General features: G+C 38.9%; 2 protein-coding genes across 3 annotated transcripts; one reads left to right on the top strand and one right to left on the bottom strand.

Annotated features, from left to right (window-relative positions):
- Positions 1 to 907: 907 nt before the first annotated feature.
- Positions 908 to 18,768, bottom strand: galt (galactose-1-phosphate uridylyltransferase). 2 transcript variants are annotated; one of them, XM_086097004.1, is made up of 11 exons: positions 18,514 to 18,768; positions 17,572 to 17,741; positions 17,210 to 17,285; positions 16,938 to 17,017; positions 14,802 to 14,931; positions 14,347 to 14,403; positions 12,253 to 12,375; positions 9,084 to 9,216; positions 8,864 to 8,947; positions 1,792 to 1,946; positions 908 to 1,552 (listed from the first exon to the last, which is right to left on the bottom strand). In XM_086097004.1, exons 2-11 carry the CDS (start codon positions 17,619 to 17,621, stop codon positions 1,457 to 1,459), a joined length of 984 nt encoding a protein of 327 aa, XP_085953130.1. In that variant the 5' UTR covers positions 17,622 to 17,741; positions 18,514 to 18,768; the 3' UTR covers positions 908 to 1,456. The 2 variants fall into 2 exon arrangements, with proteins under 2 accessions (XP_085953130.1, XP_085953129.1); XM_086097003.1 differs by having other exon boundaries at positions 16,938 to 16,986; positions 18,514 to 18,763.
- Positions 18,769 to 18,885: 117 nt separating this feature from the next.
- Positions 18,886 to 21,177, top strand: sigmar1 (sigma non-opioid intracellular receptor 1). Its single transcript, XM_086095858.1, has 5 exons — positions 18,886 to 19,149; positions 19,283 to 19,334; positions 19,773 to 19,921; positions 20,098 to 20,190; positions 20,318 to 21,177. The coding sequence occupies exons 1-5, from the start codon at positions 19,005 to 19,007 to the stop codon at positions 20,545 to 20,547; spliced, it is 669 nt and encodes a 222-aa protein (XP_085951984.1). The 5' UTR covers positions 18,886 to 19,004; the 3' UTR covers positions 20,548 to 21,177.

Here is a 21,177-nt window from a genome sequence, read left to right as displayed (position 1 = left end):
AGAGTCCCGCGCTTCATCAGTGTTTATTTACTTGGAGGCAAAAAAGCAGAAGAAGAAAAAAGCAGGTCAGATAATGTGACGCAACTCAAAGAAACAAGTCAGTTTCATTTTCGTTTCATTTTATGTGGCAAACAAAATGGAATACCCGACTAGATCACCATTTAGCTAGATTGATTAAAAAGAGGTTTTGAAGATATGATCATTGAAAACAAATTGGTTTTATATTTGTGCATAAACACATTTGAGGAAAGTCTGTACACTCAACTATTTCTTGTAATACACGTATTAGCCACCTCAAAAATTAATGGTCCATGCATGTGTCAAATGTGACCAGTGGTTTTTGTTTTGTTTTTGTATGATAATTGAATTACACATTTGGAAGACATTGTTTCAATAGTTTCATGTGTACATTTGATAGTTTACAATTTTGGGACATTCACTTCAGATGTTTCAGTCAGAAAATTGATGTCAGATTGATTTGTTACAATGTCCATGGTCATTTTTAGTCCTATCAAATATCTAAAATTCAAATACTGTATATGAGTAAAAAAAAAAAAAAAAAAAACTTTTGTTATGAAATAATGTGTTAATTAGGCTATAAATAACACAAGATAAGAAGTAAGCATCATTTTATTTTATTTATTACATAAATCTATCAATTTTTTTTTAACCCCGTCAAAGAATAACATGGTCCATCTGTCTGTTTCTTGAGCACAAAAGTTTACCCACCCCGGTCTAAACCCTTGGTCCTGGTCGGCCTTACTTTTTGAGTAACAGTGCCCTCTGTTGTTGCTAAGATGTGTGTGCGAGTGGGACAAAAACGTTTCCAAAAGTCAATCACAGAGTCAGATATGTACTATACCTTAATGTACATGAAGGGAAATTGATAAGTTGACACAACTCTATCTTGATTTAAATTGATCCATTTATTTATTTATTCAATCACATCTTGTTCACATTCTCATCACGTTTAGGAAGCCGGAGTTGTCAGAGGGAACCCGTTGCCCAAGCATTTTTAAGCCGAGTGCCTTCTGACCAATTGGTTTTCACACTAACCACACCAAAAAGCTGAAATACTCATAAAACTAATCAAATATCAATTTTCTGTACCACTTGTGCTCATTATAGTTATGGGGGGAGTTTCATCCTATCCCAGCTGGACTGGTTGGCAGCCAATTGCTTTGCATGAAACAAGTCCACAATTTCATTTATTCAGAAATTTTAGACTCAGGCTGCAAGCAGCCAAATAATTTATTTAAGAATGACATTACAATTTGGGTGTCATTACTTTCAAATTAGGGACACCAAAAACAGTGCAGTGTTACATTTGAGCTAAATGGGATTTCATAATTACTTCAAAGGGACCCCTTGTCAGCTTTTTTGGATGGGACAAAAAATCAAGTCATGAGTGTTAGTGTTGAATATTGCCATTTTTTGGTTTTAGGTTGTTAGTTTGTTATTCGGGCGACATTTTTTTCTTTTTTTCTCTTTTTTCTTCTCCACCTCTGCTTTTATAGTGCTCCTCTGGCAGATTCCGTAACTTCTCTGCAGCCTACAAAAATATATATAATAAAGTAAGGCAACTTCAGGGATAGGCAGTCAAATTCAAGTCGAGACTTTGAAGGCCTCGGAGTCTAGACAAACACTCTGCTTTTGTCCACACACAAAAAAATAAAAAAATAAATACAAAAATGTCTCAGTGTCTGAAATGTACATTAACAAACCATAAATAGGTTCCAGTAGTAAACGAAGCTGTGTAAAACCCGCAAGAGTGTTACTTTTATAAATCACCTGTTCCGGAGTGAGGTCCCTCTGCTCCGTTGCAAGCATCTCATAGCCAACCATGAACTTCTTCACTGTGGCGGAGCGCAGCAGAGGAGGGTAGTAGTGAGCGTGCAGCTGCCAGTGCGAGTTGTCTTCCTTTAAGTAAGGGCCAGTAGGGGCTCCTGAGGAAGAAAACACAAACAGAAACAAGGAGATGAAAGATGAAGGATTTGTTAAAACTCACTAAATGAAATGCTTTTTCCCTCAAAGCTCACATTTCATTCATCTATTATTATTATTCATCATTAGTGAGCTTTTGTGCAAAGAAACAAAACAAATGAATAGGAGACTATATTGACTTGTTTTCTCTTCGATGCTGCAAAACACTTGCCCACACAAAAAGAATGACCAGGGTGACTGGCTCGAAGGCTAATTAAGAATATGCATCACCATGGGAAAACAAGATCATTCATCTCCCTTGCCATTCACACAGAATGAACAAAGCACTTTGCTCATTAAATCATTTTGACAGCTGACCAGAAATCAACAGCTTTCATGTTATCTTACAAAAAAAGAGCAGTTGTTGACATTTGAACAGAAAAAAAAGTAGTATAATGCGTCGAAAGTGTGTGTGTTTTTTTAGGGAGAAACCTTTAAGTAATGTGTGACGAAAGAAGCACATTGATAGTGTTCAATTCCAAACCTACAGAAAATATGTACGTTTATAGCTTTCAAAACAGTGGTTCTTAACCTGGGTCCGGTCTAACCCCAGGAGTTCGGTGAGTCAGTCTCAGGGGTTTGAGAGAAAAAAAAAAGGGGCTGGACAAATATGTGCCATATGAATTTGCAGGTATAACGTAACGTATGGCGTTCCACAGGGTTCAATTCTGGGGCCTCTGCTGTTTTCATTGTATCTAGTGCCAGATACGGTTCCATCTTAAGAAAACAGTTGTGGTTGTTTTAAAGAGCTCTATAAACATAGTTGAGTTGAATTGAGTTGAGTGATGGAAGTCAGCATCCTGACTGCATGACTCGCAAAGCCAAGTTGAGCAACAACTAGCTATTTAGCAAAAGTCAATAAACTGCATGGGGACATGGGAATAAAAGTCAAAAATACAGAAAAATAGCATCACACTCAGCAGGCAGCTGTCCAAATAGCTTTAATGTGACGTGATAATGTTTTGGCACAGCCTTCATCAGTTCACTAGCAAATGGAGTTAATCAGCCCAGGTGGCTCCAAAAGCCTGCAAAAAAAGTGTGTGGTGCTAACAAATCTATAGGCCACACCCAGTGTAAAACGAGGCTATTCAATAAAAAACAAGAATAAAATACAAAAATACAATATACATGAAAATTGCAAGAAGCATTTGAGGTCAAAGTCAATATTTAGTCCATGGGGAATACAAGAACATAACACTTCCTGAATACAAGGTCAAGAGAGCCAGATTTGATGAAAAGGGCTACTCTCTCTCTCTCTGTTCGTTTTGTTGGCCAGTAAATCTTAGGGGTTCAGTACCTCCAACAAGGTTAAGAACCACTGTTTTAAATTAGATTACAGGTTAGGCACGATCAAATTCAGGACTATGCTTAGCTCAATAGCACTTCAACAGTCTGGAAGGAGACCATCAGGTTGGATGGGGAGAGAGAGAGAGAGAGAGAGAGAGAGAGAGAGAGAGAGAGAGAGAGAGAGAGAGAGAGAGAGAGAGAGAGAGAGAGAGAGAGAGAGAGAGAGAGAGAGAGAGAGAGAGAACCATTTTCAGCTCTGTTCAATCGGAGTGCTGTCTGGGCTCTGGCTGGGCCACCCAAGGACATTCACACAGTTGTCCTGAAGCCATTCCTTTGAATATTTGGCTCTATTAATCTTTTTCTCAACACTGACTATTCCCCCCAGTTCCTGCTGCTGAAAAACACCCCCACTGCTTGCTGCCTGCCACCGCCATGCTTCACTGTAGGATAGTATTTGTCTGGCGATGAGTCACTCAGAGTGGTGCCTGCTTTCCGTCCAAAGAGTTCAATCTGGGTCTTCTCAGATCAAATATGTTCATCTCCTATGGTGTGAAAGTCTTTCGGGTGCTTTTGGCTAATCTACTATACGGGACTAATTGGTGGATTGCTGCAGAGATGGTTGACCTTCTGGAAGGTTCCCGTCTTTCCACAGCGGAACACTGTAACTCTCATTGGGTTCTTTGTCAACTGCCTGACTAAGGCCCTTCTCACCGGATCCTGTCTCAAGGGTCTACAGACAATTCTTTTGAATTCATACTTGGCTTGTGCATGGACATGCATTGGAAACTTCCAATCAAGTTACTGGTCTTTGACTGGGCATTACATGAATGAATAAAATATATAAATAAATAAATAATCAGAATTGAATAAAAAGATGCCACTTTTGGACCAAAATCAAGTCTCAAGTATTGTTAATGATAATGACAGACAAAATGTAAATGTGGTTGAAATTAACAAATTCACTGCCAACCATTTTCACTGAAGCAACCCCCTTCGCTCCCGGATGTTTTACTGGATTTTGACTGATTTTGCAAGGCCCACAGAATATTGTGTTCTATTGCTATAAAAACATGGAACCTACTAAAAGAAAGATTAGAGTCTCTTCTTTCATCAGGAAAAAAATTATTTTTATCTCTTTCCATTTTGCAGCAATTAGCATTAAAATATAGCTAAGTTTCATCATTGTTCACAAATATGTGAATATTCAAAAGGCGAAAGAGCATTTTGCAACATGTCCCTGGTTGATCTCTTATACTCTGCTACCACCTGCTGGCCGTTTTTGTAATAACTACCATTGCTTCAACCATTCTCTTCAGTTCAGAGGCTGCATCAAAGCCTTCTGTATGCTCTAGCGTAAAACAAACATAAATACGTCTTTGGGAGCATGTTTAAAATAGACCGTATTCATACGTTTTTGGGAGCAAATGAGTTCAACTGTGTTGCAAGAAATCTCTATGGCAGACAGGAGAGGACAGGAGAATATGAATCCACAATATTGCCCATGTTTCCCCCTGTGGGATACAATAAATCTCCAGAGACAGCGACAAATACAGATGAGTGGAGGGAGACAGTAAACAAACTAACTGCCGGGAATAGAAAGCGTAAGCACAAAGAAGAAACAAATGAAAAGACAGGAGTGATCTTATTAGTAAATGACTGCCCAGCTTCTAATTATCATTGAGAGGTTTAAAAGGTGTTTAGGTTTCACACACATCAATTGGTCGTAGAGTATTTGAGATGTGTGTGTACCTACTGAAGAAGATTGGAGGTATCTCTTTCTAATCCATGACCTTAATACCATCCAACAATTTTTCCCATCTGCACAGCTCTACTCTAAGCCAAGACCCATAAAAAGACGGGCTGCAGCAAAATAAATAAAGATAAAGTGCAAACACAGATGGGAGCTATAACTTAACTCGTTACCAAAGTTTATGAATGTGTTAATGTGCATTGTGGGAACAAAGAAAGATTTGCAGCACGGGGACAAGTCCTCTAAAGTGACATTTGTCGAGGATCATTTTTAAAGCAGTGGAATTATTGCTTAGGCCACTGAGTGTGGCAAATAAGGTGATGTTTTTATCCTCCAAAATGACTTTAACCTGTTTATGTAAGTACTAAAAAAAAGTTTGTCAGGTCTGTTTTTCTCCTTTTAAGTCCCATGCATGACATTTTTACACCATGTCTTTCTTATTATTAAGTCATGAACACGTTAACTGAGGTCAGAGAGGACCTGCAGTAAGTTGGATGGGTTTCGGAATCTTTTGCGACCTGGATGAGTCAATGTTGGACTCTTAGGAGTAATTTGGGTTGCCCAACCATTTCTGTGAGGGTTCACCATTGTGCCCAGTTTTCTCTATTTGTGGATAATAGCTCTGACCGTGGTTCACTGGCATCACTTTGTTTCTCATGTGTTCCAGAATTTCTTTGGATTGTGGTGTGATTGTATTCTTGTTGAGATCTTGTATCTGACCTCACACCAGTCTGAAATGCACTAGTGTTTTCTTGTTTCGACAAATCTGGCGGTTATCGGACTCAAACTGTGGTTAATCAAGTTAGTGGATCCCCTAATTATGCATTTATGGAACATACATTTTTCCTTTTGAAGAATAATTGCTGAATTTGTGTTACTGCTCAAAATTTGCATTCTTATATTATATTGGATCATACCTGAATGTACATTTGAAATTTCCATTCCAGGCAATAGTAGGCACTGAGAATTGCATGGCGAGTGGTCAGTGAAGTGTCCATTTTGTAAAGCAACTCAGCAAGGCATTGCTGTTCACGTTGTACCTGCAATATTTAACACTCTCGGCTGGCTATTGAGGCATGATGACACTTGCTCTCGCCTGTCACATATCACTCACTGCATCACTGCACTATGCTAACCTTTGTTCCGCCTATGGCCCTATTTTCTTGGTGCTTCTTTGGCAAGCCCCCAGATTGGGTGTTTCTCCCACCGCTTTTTTTGCAGTACAGATAAATATCAAGTATAGCCCGCGCTTTAGATAGAGCAACAGCTGCCTGGGTTGTAAACAGCATCCTGAGCAGCCCTTACGGACTCTAGTATATTTGTGCAAGCTGTTTCTTCTCAGCCGTCCAACATCGTCTTCACAGCTTGACTTCAGAGATGCAAGTTGATCTTACTGTTTTTGAGCAATGTAAAATAAAGTGATGTTTTGACACACCAACGGACTTTTTGTTACACTTGGGCTTCTTTTTTTTTTTTGAAAAAAAAAAGGGTGAGTCTTGGACTTTTGTGGTGACTGAAGAAAGCCACATGCTGTTGTTTTTTTAAAACTAAAATTGGAATCAATTAACTAATTTGTATTCACCAACGTTTAAAAGTAAATAAATAAATTTGCTCGCACCAGCTTATCGGCTTCGGGAACGGACTCCAAAGTAAGGTAAGTGTTTCTGTGTTTAAAGCCAGCGAGAAGCGAGACGGACACTTACCCCTGCGTTCGCTGTTTAATTCAAACGGACGCTTGCTTGCGTCACCCTAACATCCTATTTCGGCCATATTCTTGCGGCTATAATTGTATTTTTTATTTTGGTGGCCAAATATTCGGTGCATCACTAACTAATACGTATATTAACTCATTCATTCCCAGCCATTTTCACTGAAGCAACCCCCTTCGCTCCCGGCTATTTTACTGGATTTTGACTGAGTTTTGCAAGGCCCACAGATTATTGTGTTCTATTGCTATAAAAACATGGAATTTACCACAAGAAAGATTACAGCCTCTTCTTTTATCATGGAAAAAAAGTTTCCCTATTGCAGCAATTAGCATTAGAATATGGCTAAGTTTCATCATTATTCACAAACATGTTAAAAACACTGTCAAAAATAGCTTGTTGCAACATGGCCCTGACTGATCTCGTATACTCTGCTGCCACCTGCTGGCCGTTTTTTTTTTCAGAAGCTGCATCAAAGCCTTCTGTATGCTCTTGCATAAAAAAATTATTTAAAAAATGTATAAATACGTTTTTGAGAATGAAGGACAAAGTATTTAAAAACATATTTACATGTTTTAGGGAACTCTGCATTTTTACATATGAATGAACCCACTATGAGCAATTATTTTTTGGGGTGTCAAAAACTAAGACTAGTTGGAACACTTTGTTGTGAAGAATCATTAGGCAATACAAAACATGTCTTTAGTTTCAACAAGCTGCCTTATTGCAAATTTCTGCAACAAAAAAAAAAAGTGTTCCACTTTATTAGATTTCTGAGCCAAAATAATGTCTGTCACTCTCAGGCCAAACAATTTGAATTTGGATCAACAACAAACAAACGATGATTTATAGATTTTGGACTAAGAAATTAAGGAAAGAGCTGAAAAAAAAAAAGTACTTTGTCTTATCGAACAAAAAGTTAAAAAAATAAATCCTAGCTCAGCCTCAAAATGGGTTCATCCTCAGTGAAGATGAAATGTGTTAGTCACATGGGGATTTGTTGCAGATCACGCGGAGAGTCCTGCTGACAGGAATCATCATCATTTATATAAACAAGCACATAATCAGCACTTCTTTAGAGGTCCCACAGCTCAAAAACCGTGTTACAGAAATAAGGCTTGACTGTAATGTAAAATTATGGAAGCAAGAAACACGCTTTTCTTTCCGCTTCTGAATCAACTCTTGTCTGCCAACTCATCTCAAAGTCTGTGTGAAACACTGATTCCTTGCTAATGCCATCATCCTGTGATGTTTGTTTGTCCACAGGAATAGAACAAAGATTCGGCTTGAATCTTAAATCTCTGCTTGAATCTTTTCCATCAGCCTCTTATTTCTAAATGCGCCGTTTGTCATTTGTTCCTTTGTACCATGTGCTCGTCCCCTTACTGTATGAAAGTGGCATATGGCCGCCGTCATAGTGGCCGGCCAGGTTTATCTACATGTACGCATTTGGCAACAAAAAGCTGGAGGGGGGGGGGGGGGGGTCACTGATAAAAAGGGAAGATCTTAAAGAATGGAACAATATAAAATTTCTGCACGTTTGATGCGCCTCTCCAAGTTCTGTACTTTTTTCCAAGCAATCAACATGAGCTATTCCGATGTGGGATGTACTCTAATTATATACTCAACAACAATTTTGCAAAGCGACCTAAGCACCATTTAAATAAGAACATATTAAGCACTAACAGGGAAAGAAAAATGCATCCCTTTCCATTTACGTTGTTGCCAATATCACATGTAACCTTTAAATATGCTAATGTCTTTGACGGTGCTATATGGTACACTGATCATTCTAATGAACACAGAACAGGAATTAAAATCTTGTGACCCTCAAACATGTTTAATATTCACTGAAAAAATAATAATTAGTAGAGGGTAATTAGTAAGGTAATTTGAATTATTCTAAAGTACTGTTACAGCTTTGTAATGCTCTTCTCCCGTTCCTTTATTGCTTATTATTCCTGTTTAACTTAGTTGAAAGTCCTTAGTTTGAAATGAGACATCCATCACATAAAACATTATGTAGATTATGTCAAGACTCCACTATGGAAAACTTCATTCTTACCTAGTGTTCAAATAAAAACCATTATAAGCATTTACTGTTGTGCCTTTTGATTATGATTATGTTTATTCTTACCATGCCAGCCCATGGAGTAGGGAAAGGACACATTAAATAGATTGTCGTATTTGGTCAGCAGTTGCTTCATAACGTCAGCCAGACCTGAAAAAAATCAATTCAATTCAAATGTTGGATATAAAACTGTAAAAACAAATTACACAAAATTGACAAACCGTTCTTGTGCTTGAGACAAACAACATCACAATTGTTTTGTAGCACCTCCCCCAAAAACACTTACTCTCTCGTTCCTCTGCAGTCAGCTCATTGATTCGGAGGACATGTCGTCGTGGTAACAGCAGCAACTGGTAGGGCCACGTTGCCCAGTAGGGAACCACTGCCAGCCAATTAGGGTTCATCACCACCACACGTTCCTAAAAAGGAGACACAAATTGAAAGATGATAAATTACGGTAATTAGGGAACTGAATTCTCCTCCAATTGCTGCTGCTGAGCATTGAAAATAATTCAGATTTCTAACACATTATTGTGGGGTTTACAAAACAATTTTGAAGTCATTTGAAGTTTTTGCCCACACCATTGGCATCCTGGGAAATCGCATTACTATGTTCTATAAAGCTTGTAACAGATATTTACTTGAGTTCAGTAAAATACTTGAACTGACGTCAAATCATTTGCTCTTAGATGCCCGAAGACAGCTGGGATAGGCTCCAGCATGCCCGTGGCCCTTGTGAGGAAGCGGTTCAGATAATGGATGCATGGATGATCCGGCAAAGACGTACAACGAATGTGTTATTTGAATTTGGCTTTGCAAAGTGTGCAAATTATTTTAGAATTCTCCAACAAGTGTCAAGCGAGTAAAACAGAAAGTAAAACTAACATATAGTCCGTGTTTATCCATCAGCCGCCTATGACTCCTTTTTGGCTCCAAACGGCCGCCACAGGAAGTAAATACGACTGCGTTAACGAAGTTAGTTTTGTTTAATGCAAATTTATCACCAGAGTTAACGCTTTAATTCTGACAGACCTAGTATTAATGTATGTAATGTAAACAACATACAGTATTTAACCTTTACTGATCAGATCATAAGTTAAGCTTTGTTCTCCTCTTTAACCTTCCGGCATCCTCCCACTCCTTGCAGTATTTTCACTTTAAGCGGATTACAATGCAGCAGAATGAAGATTGAATACAAATTAAAAGGCAAAAAAAACACCAAGGCGTGCAATAAGTGGAGGATGTTCTCAAGCAGACACCTCACACGTTTCAAATCCTCCCCCAAAACTTTCATTCAATTAGCTTGGAAAGTTTTGCTTTCAAACTCAAGCGTATCGGCATGGGAGCCAAACCCCAATTCAAGCTTCTCCATGTACTGCCGTGAGCCAATTTACGGTCCTAACCTCGGGTCAGACAGACAGGAGCAAATAGGAAGAGGGACACTATCGGCACAAACACACACGCACGCATGCAAGCACACGCACAGGGTTTGTTTTACTATCTTTGTGGGGCCATCTCATTGATACAATGCATTTCCTAGCTCCTTCCCCAAACCCCAACCATCAAAAATTATTGCCTACCCCTATTCCTTACCCTAACCTCAACCATAACCCAATTCAAACCTAAACTCTAAGACCAAGTCTTGACCCTCAAAAAGAGGTCCAAACTTGTGGGACCCAGCAAAATGGCCCCACATGGACGGGTGGGCCCCACAACTCTGTGAAATCCCCAAATGTTGGCCCCCACTATGTAACAAAAACAAGAGCACACACACACACACACACTTGTACTTATATAATTGTGAGGACATTCATAGACATGATGCATTTTCTAGCCCCTTCCTTTAACCCCAGCCATCAAAAATTATCGCCTACCCCCATTCCTTACCCTAACCTCAACCATAACCCAATTCAAACCTAAACTCTAAAACCAAGTCTTGACCCTCAAAAAGAGGTCTTAAGTTGTGAGAACCGGCCAAAATGTCCTCACTTCACAAAAATGTCCGCAATCTGTTGGTTAAAGAACGTATTTTGGTCCTCACAATGTGGTATGTACAAGTAAACAGACACACACACACTCTCGCTTTGATACACATACACAGCTTCCACTGTAATCTTATAAAGGTCAGCCCTCATGAGTGCCTGTGCTACGTAAGCACGCACACAGATCTCTGTGTTGAATGAATCAGACAGCTATTTTCTTTCTTCCCAAATCATGTTTAATAACGGATGTGTGTGCCATCAGTTACTGCGGGATTCCTAATTTGCCGGTAATGTAAATCAGATCAAGCAATAAGGAGCATATGCCGTCGCACTAAATCCATGCAAAGGTTCAACTTGAATTGAAAGGATTCAAAAGGATACCGCTCCAAAGTGCTGTGAGGCACTCGGCTCCTAACGAGTCCCAGACAAGCTTATTTCAGACCTTAGCCTAAGGCTTGATGTCAAAGGTCCAAAAGTACAGCATGAGTTCTATCTATTTCTTTTGTACTTAAATCCTGCCAAAATCTAGAAAACAGTTCGACTTTGACAACTTTAGAATTGTTTCTCTCCATACTTTGCACCAAGAGATCTGCTTACTAATGTGACATTCACAACATGTTTAGGTTGCTAAATGTTGTGTTATGCCAAACTTCCTCAAGGTTGCCGTTGTTTATGTTCTTCACACATGACTGGAGGATTGCTAAAACGCGCGAAACGAACAAAATATGTCTTCCTAATCTTTTTTTCGGGTTGAAGACGGATGCCACAGCATGATGCTAATGAGCGTTTTCTGCTGCCCCCATCACATGCTTGACTGCATGAAAAACAGGTAGTGTGTTGCTCGAGGAAAACAAGAAGCAAAGGTGTAACAGAAAACACACGGGGAGTGATGGAGGTGGAAGCGGATGGATGAAGGGAGAACGCAGCAACAAAATGATACACAAAGATTATCTTTATAATGGAAAAGTCAACTGCAACGGGACTTAGCAAACTATTCTTTATTGAATTGGATAATCAATAAATCACTGGAATAAAAGGCAAGTTAATCCAAGGTTAAAAATGGAATAGTGTGAAACAACTAAATACTGAATATTTAAAATAATAATAATAATTTAATATAGAATTAGAAAAAATATATACTGTTTTCCTCCACTATAACATGTGTAATGTTTTCTATTGTATTCCTAATACAGTGGAAACTCAAACCAAACAGTTTCTGGAATGGCTGTTAAAATAAAATAAAATAAAAAAATTCAGTTCCAAGATCAAAGTACTGCAAGCAGAAATTCTATTTATTTATTGCTTGCAAAAATATTTGGAGATTAGTTGAGTCTGATGAATATATTTTTTTTTTCCTCAAAGTGTTTGACTGACGTTAGAGCAGGCAACATTTTAGCTGAAGTCACAATATGACTTTATTAGGGCCGTTTCTCAAAGGGATTTGTCACTGCACTGTGTGTGTTCAAACTGTACCTTTTTCGCAACTTCTTGCTTGGCATATTGCAGCAGCATTGGCTCTTTGTGTTTTTCATAGAACACTCTCTGACAGCGATCAGACAGAGCTGGCTCATTTGGCAGGAAGCTGCTGGCCCACACCTGTGAAATCGAAAGGAAGTGAGTAAAAAAAAAGAAAGAGATAGCCAATAATAAGATTTGACACAACGTTGTAAAGTGGCTCTTTGAATGCGTTGAGGGTTAGGGTAATCATCAATTAACTCATTCACTGCCATTGACGGCTATAGACGTCAAAAATTCATTTAAACAATTTCTATATAGTTTTTTCCCCACTTTTGTTAACAAGAGTATGAAAACCTAGAAAATAAATTTTATAGTACATTTAGAACAGATATAAAATGTGTGATTAATCGTGAGTTAACTCTTGAAGTCATGTGATTAATCAAAAGTGAAAATTGTAATCGCCTCACGCCCCTAATTTTTAATAATCTTTTCGGGGGAGTTTCAACAACAAAAAAAGATTATTAAAAAAAAATGTCTAGGTTTTCATACTCTTGTTAACAAAAGTGGGAACAAAATTAAACCAATAGAAATAGTTCAAATGAATTTTTGACGTTTATAGGCGTCAATGGCAGTGAATGAGTTAAGTGGCATACTTTTTTTTTGTTTTATGTTTTGCGTGGATTCATGATTTGGGTTTTCATTAGATGGTTTTTGTTCTCAAGAAATTTCACTATAAAAAAACTTTTGAACTGAAACATTTCTTTGCCCTTTTACTGAGATTCTAAACTACAGTCCATAGCCTTGTCTAATAGAAAAAGGGTATTTTGGCATCATCTGTGGCACATAACGACCTTTTTGGAAAGGTGTCATTTAGCATAACAAGTTTGTCACTATTTGCAGCAGGGCAATATGTGTGCACAAGCATTTTACATTCACAGTTTTTTTGTTTTTTTTTTAAATATTATTCCTACATTTTCCTTTTCGGACCGGAGAATTGCAAACACAATTTTAGTTCTCTACTTAATAGTGGTCTCTCACTTCTTTTCGTGTTTTACTTAATATTATTTCTGACATTGGGGTGAAAATGTAATTAAATATTCCATGTAGAGCAATAACCAGAGGCATTCAGTGCTGTTTAGGCATGCCACGGAGGACTGCATCTGACAGAATGGCTAATTGTTTTCTGATTAAACACCCCTGAACTTATTCACCCAAAATGCAGAGCACATCCAAAGGCGACGCACACATTTGTGAAAAGGGTCCTCCTGGTAATTAAGTCATTACTCTTTGATTTTGAAGTGTTTTATGTTGGAACCTTCTTTATCATATATCATTCGGCTGCAGGGTTTAAATCTGCACGCGTGCCAACATCTGTAGCTGCGGGTGTATTTGTGCAGCTGTGTTTTTGTGGACACGAGATCAAGCTCCTATCCAGTAGCAGACTATTGACTCAAGGAGAAATGAAGAGATGACCCAAGTTGTATCATAAATAATGTACAGTTTTTAGATAAATTTTTTATGCAATAGGCCAAAATACTATAATACTGAGAGTATCTAAAAAAATAAATACATTACATTGATGACCAAATTGAATGATCTGAAAATTGTGGAAATTGTGGTTGTTGTTTCGATTCAAATCCAAAATTTACTTGAATTGTACTAAATTAATATTCCAATAAAAAATATATATATATGATACCGAAGTTGATCTTTCTATTGTCCATTTAATTACATTTCCCTTGCATGTAGTTGTTAGGGAATTTCCAATTTTAGACAGAGCATATATTTCTATAAAAAGTCCAGAGAGAATACGTTAGCCTGAAGTCATATACTGCCCTCTATTGACGGCATCTAGATATTGACAGTACTTGAGAAACTGTGGATGCTGATGTCTGGTATTATTGCTGTTAGAAATACTATTTTCTCAATGTTATTACAACAGCCAGCTAAGAACATGTGTTGAACTACACTAATGGATTTAAATTGATGCTTGAATGTACCCTAATTTAACATCATACACATTAATTAGATTTAGTTTAAGGCCTACTAAACATTTTTGGGGGTCAACATTCTGAGTATTGAGTTATTAGTGTGTGCTCGGGTTTTTACCTGACAGTGGGGATGCGGATTGGAACAACCCATCATAGCTCCTTTATTTTCAAAGATCTAAAGACAAAACAGAAGATGGCGTGTTTGATTTCTACTTTTGCTAGCATACACTATAGTTCTGCATGAATTAAAACATGGGATATTTTATATGACAGTGGTACGAATTTTACAGGAGGAGGCATGCAATATTGCATAAGGAAGGACTGGACACAATAGAACATCCATCCATACATTTTCTATAGTGATTGAGATGATCGGGTCTATCGCAGACGCTGTGGGAACTAAACCTATGATGTCTCCACAAAAATAAAGTGGTTCAACGACGACACCTTCAGTGATTTACTACAGAACAATAAATCTGAATGAAAATCTTTTAAAGTATTAATACCATATAATGTACGTATATATATCTTATGTTACACCGCAAGACGAGGGCGAGCCGGCGCATCCCATACCTGCACCCATGGGTAGGTGGCACCCAGTTCCTCCATAAGCTCCGCCCACTTGTCAATCACAGTGACAACCTCTTCTTTTTTCATGAGAGGGAGGGTGACATCAGACCAGGGATGGAAACACATGACCTTGCTGAAAAGATGAGATCATGTTTTAAGTCGTGAATGAGTGCTAAATTGCAGCCGGGCCTTGATGTGTGTGTGGGAACCGCCTGCTGAAATAAAAAGCGAAATCCCTCTCTTCAAAACTCTGAATGCTGAGGAAACTTGTGGGAGAACACCTGTCAAAAATCTGTCAATTTTTGACATTCTGAGTGGATTTTCTGGTCTTGAGTGCTCGTCAAACTGACAGAAATACAACTAGCATGCCTTGCGAGTTGCCCCTTGCAGAAAAAGATGAGAATGGAACACAAACTGCATGAATAAACATCATCGTCCTATGAACGGGGGAATAAGAATACTGATTTTTATGATGCAGATGCCCGGTTGAAGGAAGCATATGGTCGAGCTGCGGATCTACAAATAAACTTGCTTTCTTGATCGCCATCCAAATTGGCTTCTGCTGACAGAGTTTTAACTCATTACTGAAGTCGATCTAAATTGAATGTAACCAATTAACATCTCTACAGGACTTGAGAGAAATCATGCACCCTTAAGAAGAAATTGCAATTATGACTTTTTGTTTCCTCTAGAAGACAAATCCCCAAATTTCTTGTTTCTGTAATTGCTTGTCTCAATGTCGCTGGGGGCCCACACACTTTTAGTTCAAGCCTTTGCAAAACAATACAACAATATGTATGAGAAGATGCCAGCCTGTGCATGGTAAAAAACGAAAAGGTAAAAACGCACAAAGAATCCACACAAAGATAGCTAGCTACGCAGCCAGCTAGCTAGCTATGGATCTAGATATCTAGCCAGCTACCTACCTAGCTTTGTGTGAATTCTTTGCGTTTTTATCTTTTCGTTTTTTGCCACGCAAGCTAGCTAGCTAGCTATGTATCTAGCTAGCTGCTAGCTACCTAGCTATGTATCTAGCTAGCTGCTAGCTACCTAGCTATGTATCTAGCTAGCTGCTAGCTACCTAGCTATGTATCTAGCTAGCTGCTAGCTACCTATCTTTGTGTGGATTATTTGTGTATTTATCTTTTCGTTTATGCCATGCAAGCTAGCTAACTAGCTAGAGAAAAATGGCTACAAAGTTAGTGATCGATCGATAGGTCGATGGATGGATGGATGGATGGATGGATGGATGGATGGATGGATGGATGGATGGATGGATGGATGGATGGATGGATGGATGGATGGATGGATGGATGGATGGATGGATGGATGGATGGATGGATGGATGGATGGATGGATGGATGGATAGATAGATAGATAGATAGATAGATAGATAGATAGATAGATAGATAGATAGATAGATAGATAGATAGATAGATAGATAGATAGATAGATAGATAGATAGATAGATAGATAGATAGATAGAGGAACTTTGTTTTTACTACTCAGCAGGCTGTGGATGTCAACTATTCATTAGGCTTGTGTGCTGAAGGACAGGAAGGGAGTGGCTATCCTGTTAGGCATGTTTAACACGTATGGATTTGATCTATTCTGTACAACCATTACACGCAGCTATGAAGTAATTTCTTTTATATAGACTGTAATTAGTTTCGGCCTTATCTTTGGAGGTTAGGAAACATTTCCATCCAGAAGAAAAACAAAGCATAGTGTGCGAAGGGTGTGACCGGGTGAAAGTTTAAGGAAGTCCAACACAATGTTGGAAAGCAAATCACGGATCCAAACTTCGCCTGAATTCCAATACGGTAACTCTAATGTTGAATGGTCCAAAAGAAGAATCCCTTGCTATTCTATCACAGGTAGTCCAAAGATAACCTATTTTAGATCTGTATAAAGTCATCCACTTCTGCCAAGATACTCTGTTTTGAGTGACACTGCCAAGAAATGATTACAACAATGGCTTTATTATTGTGGTAGTCGTTGGCAGTGGTGTAAAATTACGCCATATTATATTGAGTGATGTTTCTAATATTTGTTGATTGATAACTGTTCTTATCAAAAAAAGGACTAAATACCTAAAAGGGCTGATAAACAACAACAAATATAAGTATGTTTTCTTACCACACCCCTCTGGCAGCTTTAGACTGGAACAATGGATGTTGATCTGAAGCTGAAGAGCGCAAAATCTTAATCACACGATTCTGTATAATGTAACAGTAATCAAATGATCACATTGTAAAAATAACTTCTAAGAGCTAGCATTTTAATCTACTTCCACCTCATGAGTGTGGTGCTTTTATGATGTGAGAGCAGCAAATTAATACACATTTGCAACACATTTATTTTCCCTCATGTGAAATTATATTATTAGACTGATGAAAGAAAACACTTACCGGGATCTGGAGCATCTGGTTGGATGGCAGGAAAGTCATTTTCGAAAACAAAAGTGCTCTTGTATTCTGGATTTTTCTATGGAGACAACACAAGAAACACTCATTTCATTTTGTCTGGTTACCAGTGGATGACCAAATGTGCAAATGACACTGGTGAGCCATCACAACCAGAAGGACCTTCATGCTGACCTACATTTACAAGCTAAATTACAATCTACAGTGAGAATATGCGATTTAGAAGCTGGTTGGATGGAGTGAGTGTGTATATGTACTGTATATTCCCGATTGAACATCATTTTAACAGATCTTAAAAGCTTCTTCACTCATAAGTCAAGGTACCACCGTATTTTGTAAGTGGTTACCTCTCCGTTAGCACGTGTGTTTCCGGGACATAGTGGATTGTACGGATCATATCTCGGTATGCATTCCTCTGGAGGATTTTCCACCTGACCGGTCCAGGGTCTCTTCATGCGGTGGGCTGAGACCAGGACCCAGCTGTCCCTCAAAGGATTATAACGCAAGTGCTGGTGCTCTGAGGGTGTGTTGAGACAAAAAAGACGGGCACAAGATTATTCAGTAGGAGGAGGGGGCGCTTGGACCGATGCATTTTTTTTTTTTTTTTATGTAGCTGACCTCCAAAATGGGAGCCACCAGGATTTATTTTTTTTAACTATGATTCGGGATGGGGGCGGGGAAGGATTTTTTTCCTGTGGGAGTAAAATGGGATGGGAATGAAGATCCACTCCCGTAAGTCACCCTCTATTCTAACATGTCATTCTAATTAACGTTGCTTTTTTTTCTTCTTTTTTTTATAAGCGGCCATTTTGACACTTGCTGTGTTGACTAAAAATGACATCACAGTTGCTGAGGGCTTAGGTTAACGACCAATCTTGGCTCAATTTGAGAATCTCACATAACTAAACCCAGAAAAACGGTGAGCTGTGATTGGTTGTTACCTGAGTCCTTAACAGCTGTGACGTCATTTTCAGTCGACAGCAAGCGGCGAAATGGCTGCCACGTGAGATGGATAAAAACGGGTGGATTTTGCTGCTTTATTCATATTACACAAAAGCAGTTATTAATCAGTTTCGAGTTTTAGGGTTACATACACATAATTGTAAAGAGTTGTTTTTTTTATGTGTGTTTTTTTGTTTTTGTTTTTTTGCATTAATTTCCATTTGAAGCACCCCAAGAACCTCTAAACTTTTGAGAATAAAACCCCCCCACAAAAACTAGTTTTGATTGATTGTAGCTCCAGGGTTGTTAAACATTGCAACGTAAATCAAGTCACTACGACTCCCTACCTTTTGGATCAAATTGCGCTTCAAGGGCACTCATGTCAACAACGTTGTTTCATTAAAGTTGTTCTTCCATTTAAAGCTGGTTTTGCATGAAAACGCTTCGTCGGCTACTTCCTATAAAACCGGAGCATACTATTTGCTACCGAAATACGTGGTGTTTATCTCTTAAAAGGAGACACTGCCGTTCAAGTAGATGGACTTTACTGGTACATATTTTCAACATACCATGAATAGTAAACATGAAATACAATCAGAATGAAAACAGAGCCTTAAATTAGGGCTTTGTGTGTAAACGCAAACCCTAGAAATACCATTGAATGGAACGTACAGTGACATCGTCATCTGATTGGTTCAGCGGTTACGCCCCGCCTCCGCTGAACCAGGAAGTTGCCGTCAGTCTATTTTGTTGACAGTGTGAGTCGTTTCCTCTCCTTGGAGCTCTTCAACCTGTTGCTGCGTCCCTGTCTGATTTGTCTTTTATTTTTGTGTCAACAATGGCTTTTTTCACATCGTGTTGTCGACTCTTGGTCTTTATCGGAGTTACCGTCATTGCCGTGCTCCTGCTGAGGCACTGGATGGCCACCAAGCAGTACATTTTCAACCACGACGAGATCGCCAAACTGGCCAAACAGTACGCTGGTGAGTTCGCGAAGTTTGAAACCGGAAAGCACGCCAAGATTCGCATGGATTGTCCTCACATGTCGTATAAACGCATCCAACCTGTATTGGCATGTTTTGCATGCTTACATTGTCTCGTTGTTTGTTCTATTAGGGCAGGACCACGAGCAGGCCTTCTCCAAACTGGTTGTCGAGCTGAGGAAGAGGTAACGCGATTTTGCAGCTGCTAATATTTCGAAGCATGCACGATTATTGTTCAGTGTTGTAATCTTGGTCTTTCAGTATTACTGTATAGGTATACTTAAATAAGCTAATTTGAACCCTGAACAAAATACAATTGATGTAACTTTTAGTTTGATTGGTGTTAAACTAGTGTGTCACACTGAGCGCTATTTCTAACATTAGTTATCTTATGTAACCACAAGAGGGGGGCAATTTATAAATAGCTCAGTACAAAGCACCCATCTCTGCGTCTCCCAACCTTTATTGCTCCAAGGCAATTTACATAAGAAAAATATCACTATGTTGGTCTTTGATCTTGATCACAAATTCATCACTGCAAAGTTAAGTACGTAAAAAGGAAGTTTCAGGACAAGTTGTGATTTATATTTACAATCTAGCTAATCCAATGTGAACTAATCTAGGTATCCCGGCCACATCCTGCCAGATGAAGACCTGCAGTGGGTGTTTCTGAGGGCTGGAGGTTTTATGGGTTCCATGTGTGTCCTCCACGCCTCCGTGACAGAATATGTGATACTGTTTGGTACTGGAATAGACACATCAGGACACTCAGGTGAGGACAAAAGCGTGGTCTGTGTGTGTAGCGCATTCAGAATTGTGCGAAAGGGATTGTTTATTGAGTTTGTCACGGTCAAAGATTACAAAGACGGGAGGCATTCCGAGTGAAACGCCTAGTGGAACTTTTTGTAGAATTTGACACGGTTTGACTCTGTCTCTGATTTTCTATAGGTCGTTACTGGGCTGATATTTCTGACACCATTGTCTCTGGTACCTTCAGAAGGTGGAAGGAGGGAACCACAAAGATTGAACTTTTCTATCCCGGTATTTATAAAAACAAATTTTTTTACTGTTTCTTTCATGTCAGGTGACATTACAATTAAACCGGTATATTTTATATGACAATATCATAAAACAAATAACGATGGCTGACCTTTTTAATCTCATACAGGTGACACTGTCATGCACGAGATGGGCGAGGCTGCAGGGGTCCAGTGGACCGCCGGGACGTGGATGGTTGAGTACGGCCGAGGTTTCATCCCGTCCACGCTGGGCATCGCTCTGTCCGACACCGTGTTCTGCACCCAAGACTTTGTGTCCTTGTTTCACGTGTTTAAAGTGTACTTCAAGGCGATGCTGTTGGAATGGGGAACAACGCTCGCTGAGATCGGAGTGTTCTAAAAGCAAAAGTTGTGACGCTTAAAAACACCTGCACTGGGACCGTGACATCACCAGCTACTCATGATGATGTGATGTTTTGTCTTAGATGTCTGACACGGAGTAAATTCTTGCCAGATGATTGTTTTCACCGTAAATGAAAGAACATCTTGAGTTAAGAACTCAGTAAACTGCATCAACACTAATACTGATACTGGACTTAAAAAAAAAAAATAAATTGCCACTCCCTTCAGCATTAATCTTACACTAACAGGCTCCTTGAAATCTTACACTATGAGAGCATTCCTTTTAAAGCTGCCTATGCAGACAATAAAGCCTTTCGGTGCTAACAAAACTTAAATTGTCTTACGCTGTGGTTTTTAGAAATGAGGCTCAAAAACCTTCCAAGTACTTGCTGAATGTGACATTCTTCTGAGGGGTAATACATGACCCATTGTTATCGAAGGAACCTCATGTTGGTGGTTGATCATCCTGCTTCCTGTTACGTTTGATTATTGCGTAAGCACTGCTGGGATGTTGTGTCTTGTTACTTTCTATAAAGATATTGTATGTGTTGTGATTGTTCAGTGAATTCTGAGTTGCTGTCTTTCTGTACTACCTTCCTGAAGAAATTGAATATGAAAAGCAGTCACA

Source organism: Leptonotus elevatus, chromosome 15 (assembly GCF_054856555.1).
Source record: "Leptonotus elevatus isolate MCC_2025b chromosome 15, RoL_Lele_1.0, whole genome shotgun sequence".
NCBI classification, from domain to species: Eukaryota; Metazoa; Chordata; class Actinopteri; order Syngnathiformes; family Syngnathidae; genus Leptonotus; species Leptonotus elevatus.
The sequence above is the reverse complement of the archived record's forward strand: the minus strand, read 5'-3'. Positions and strand labels throughout refer to the sequence as shown.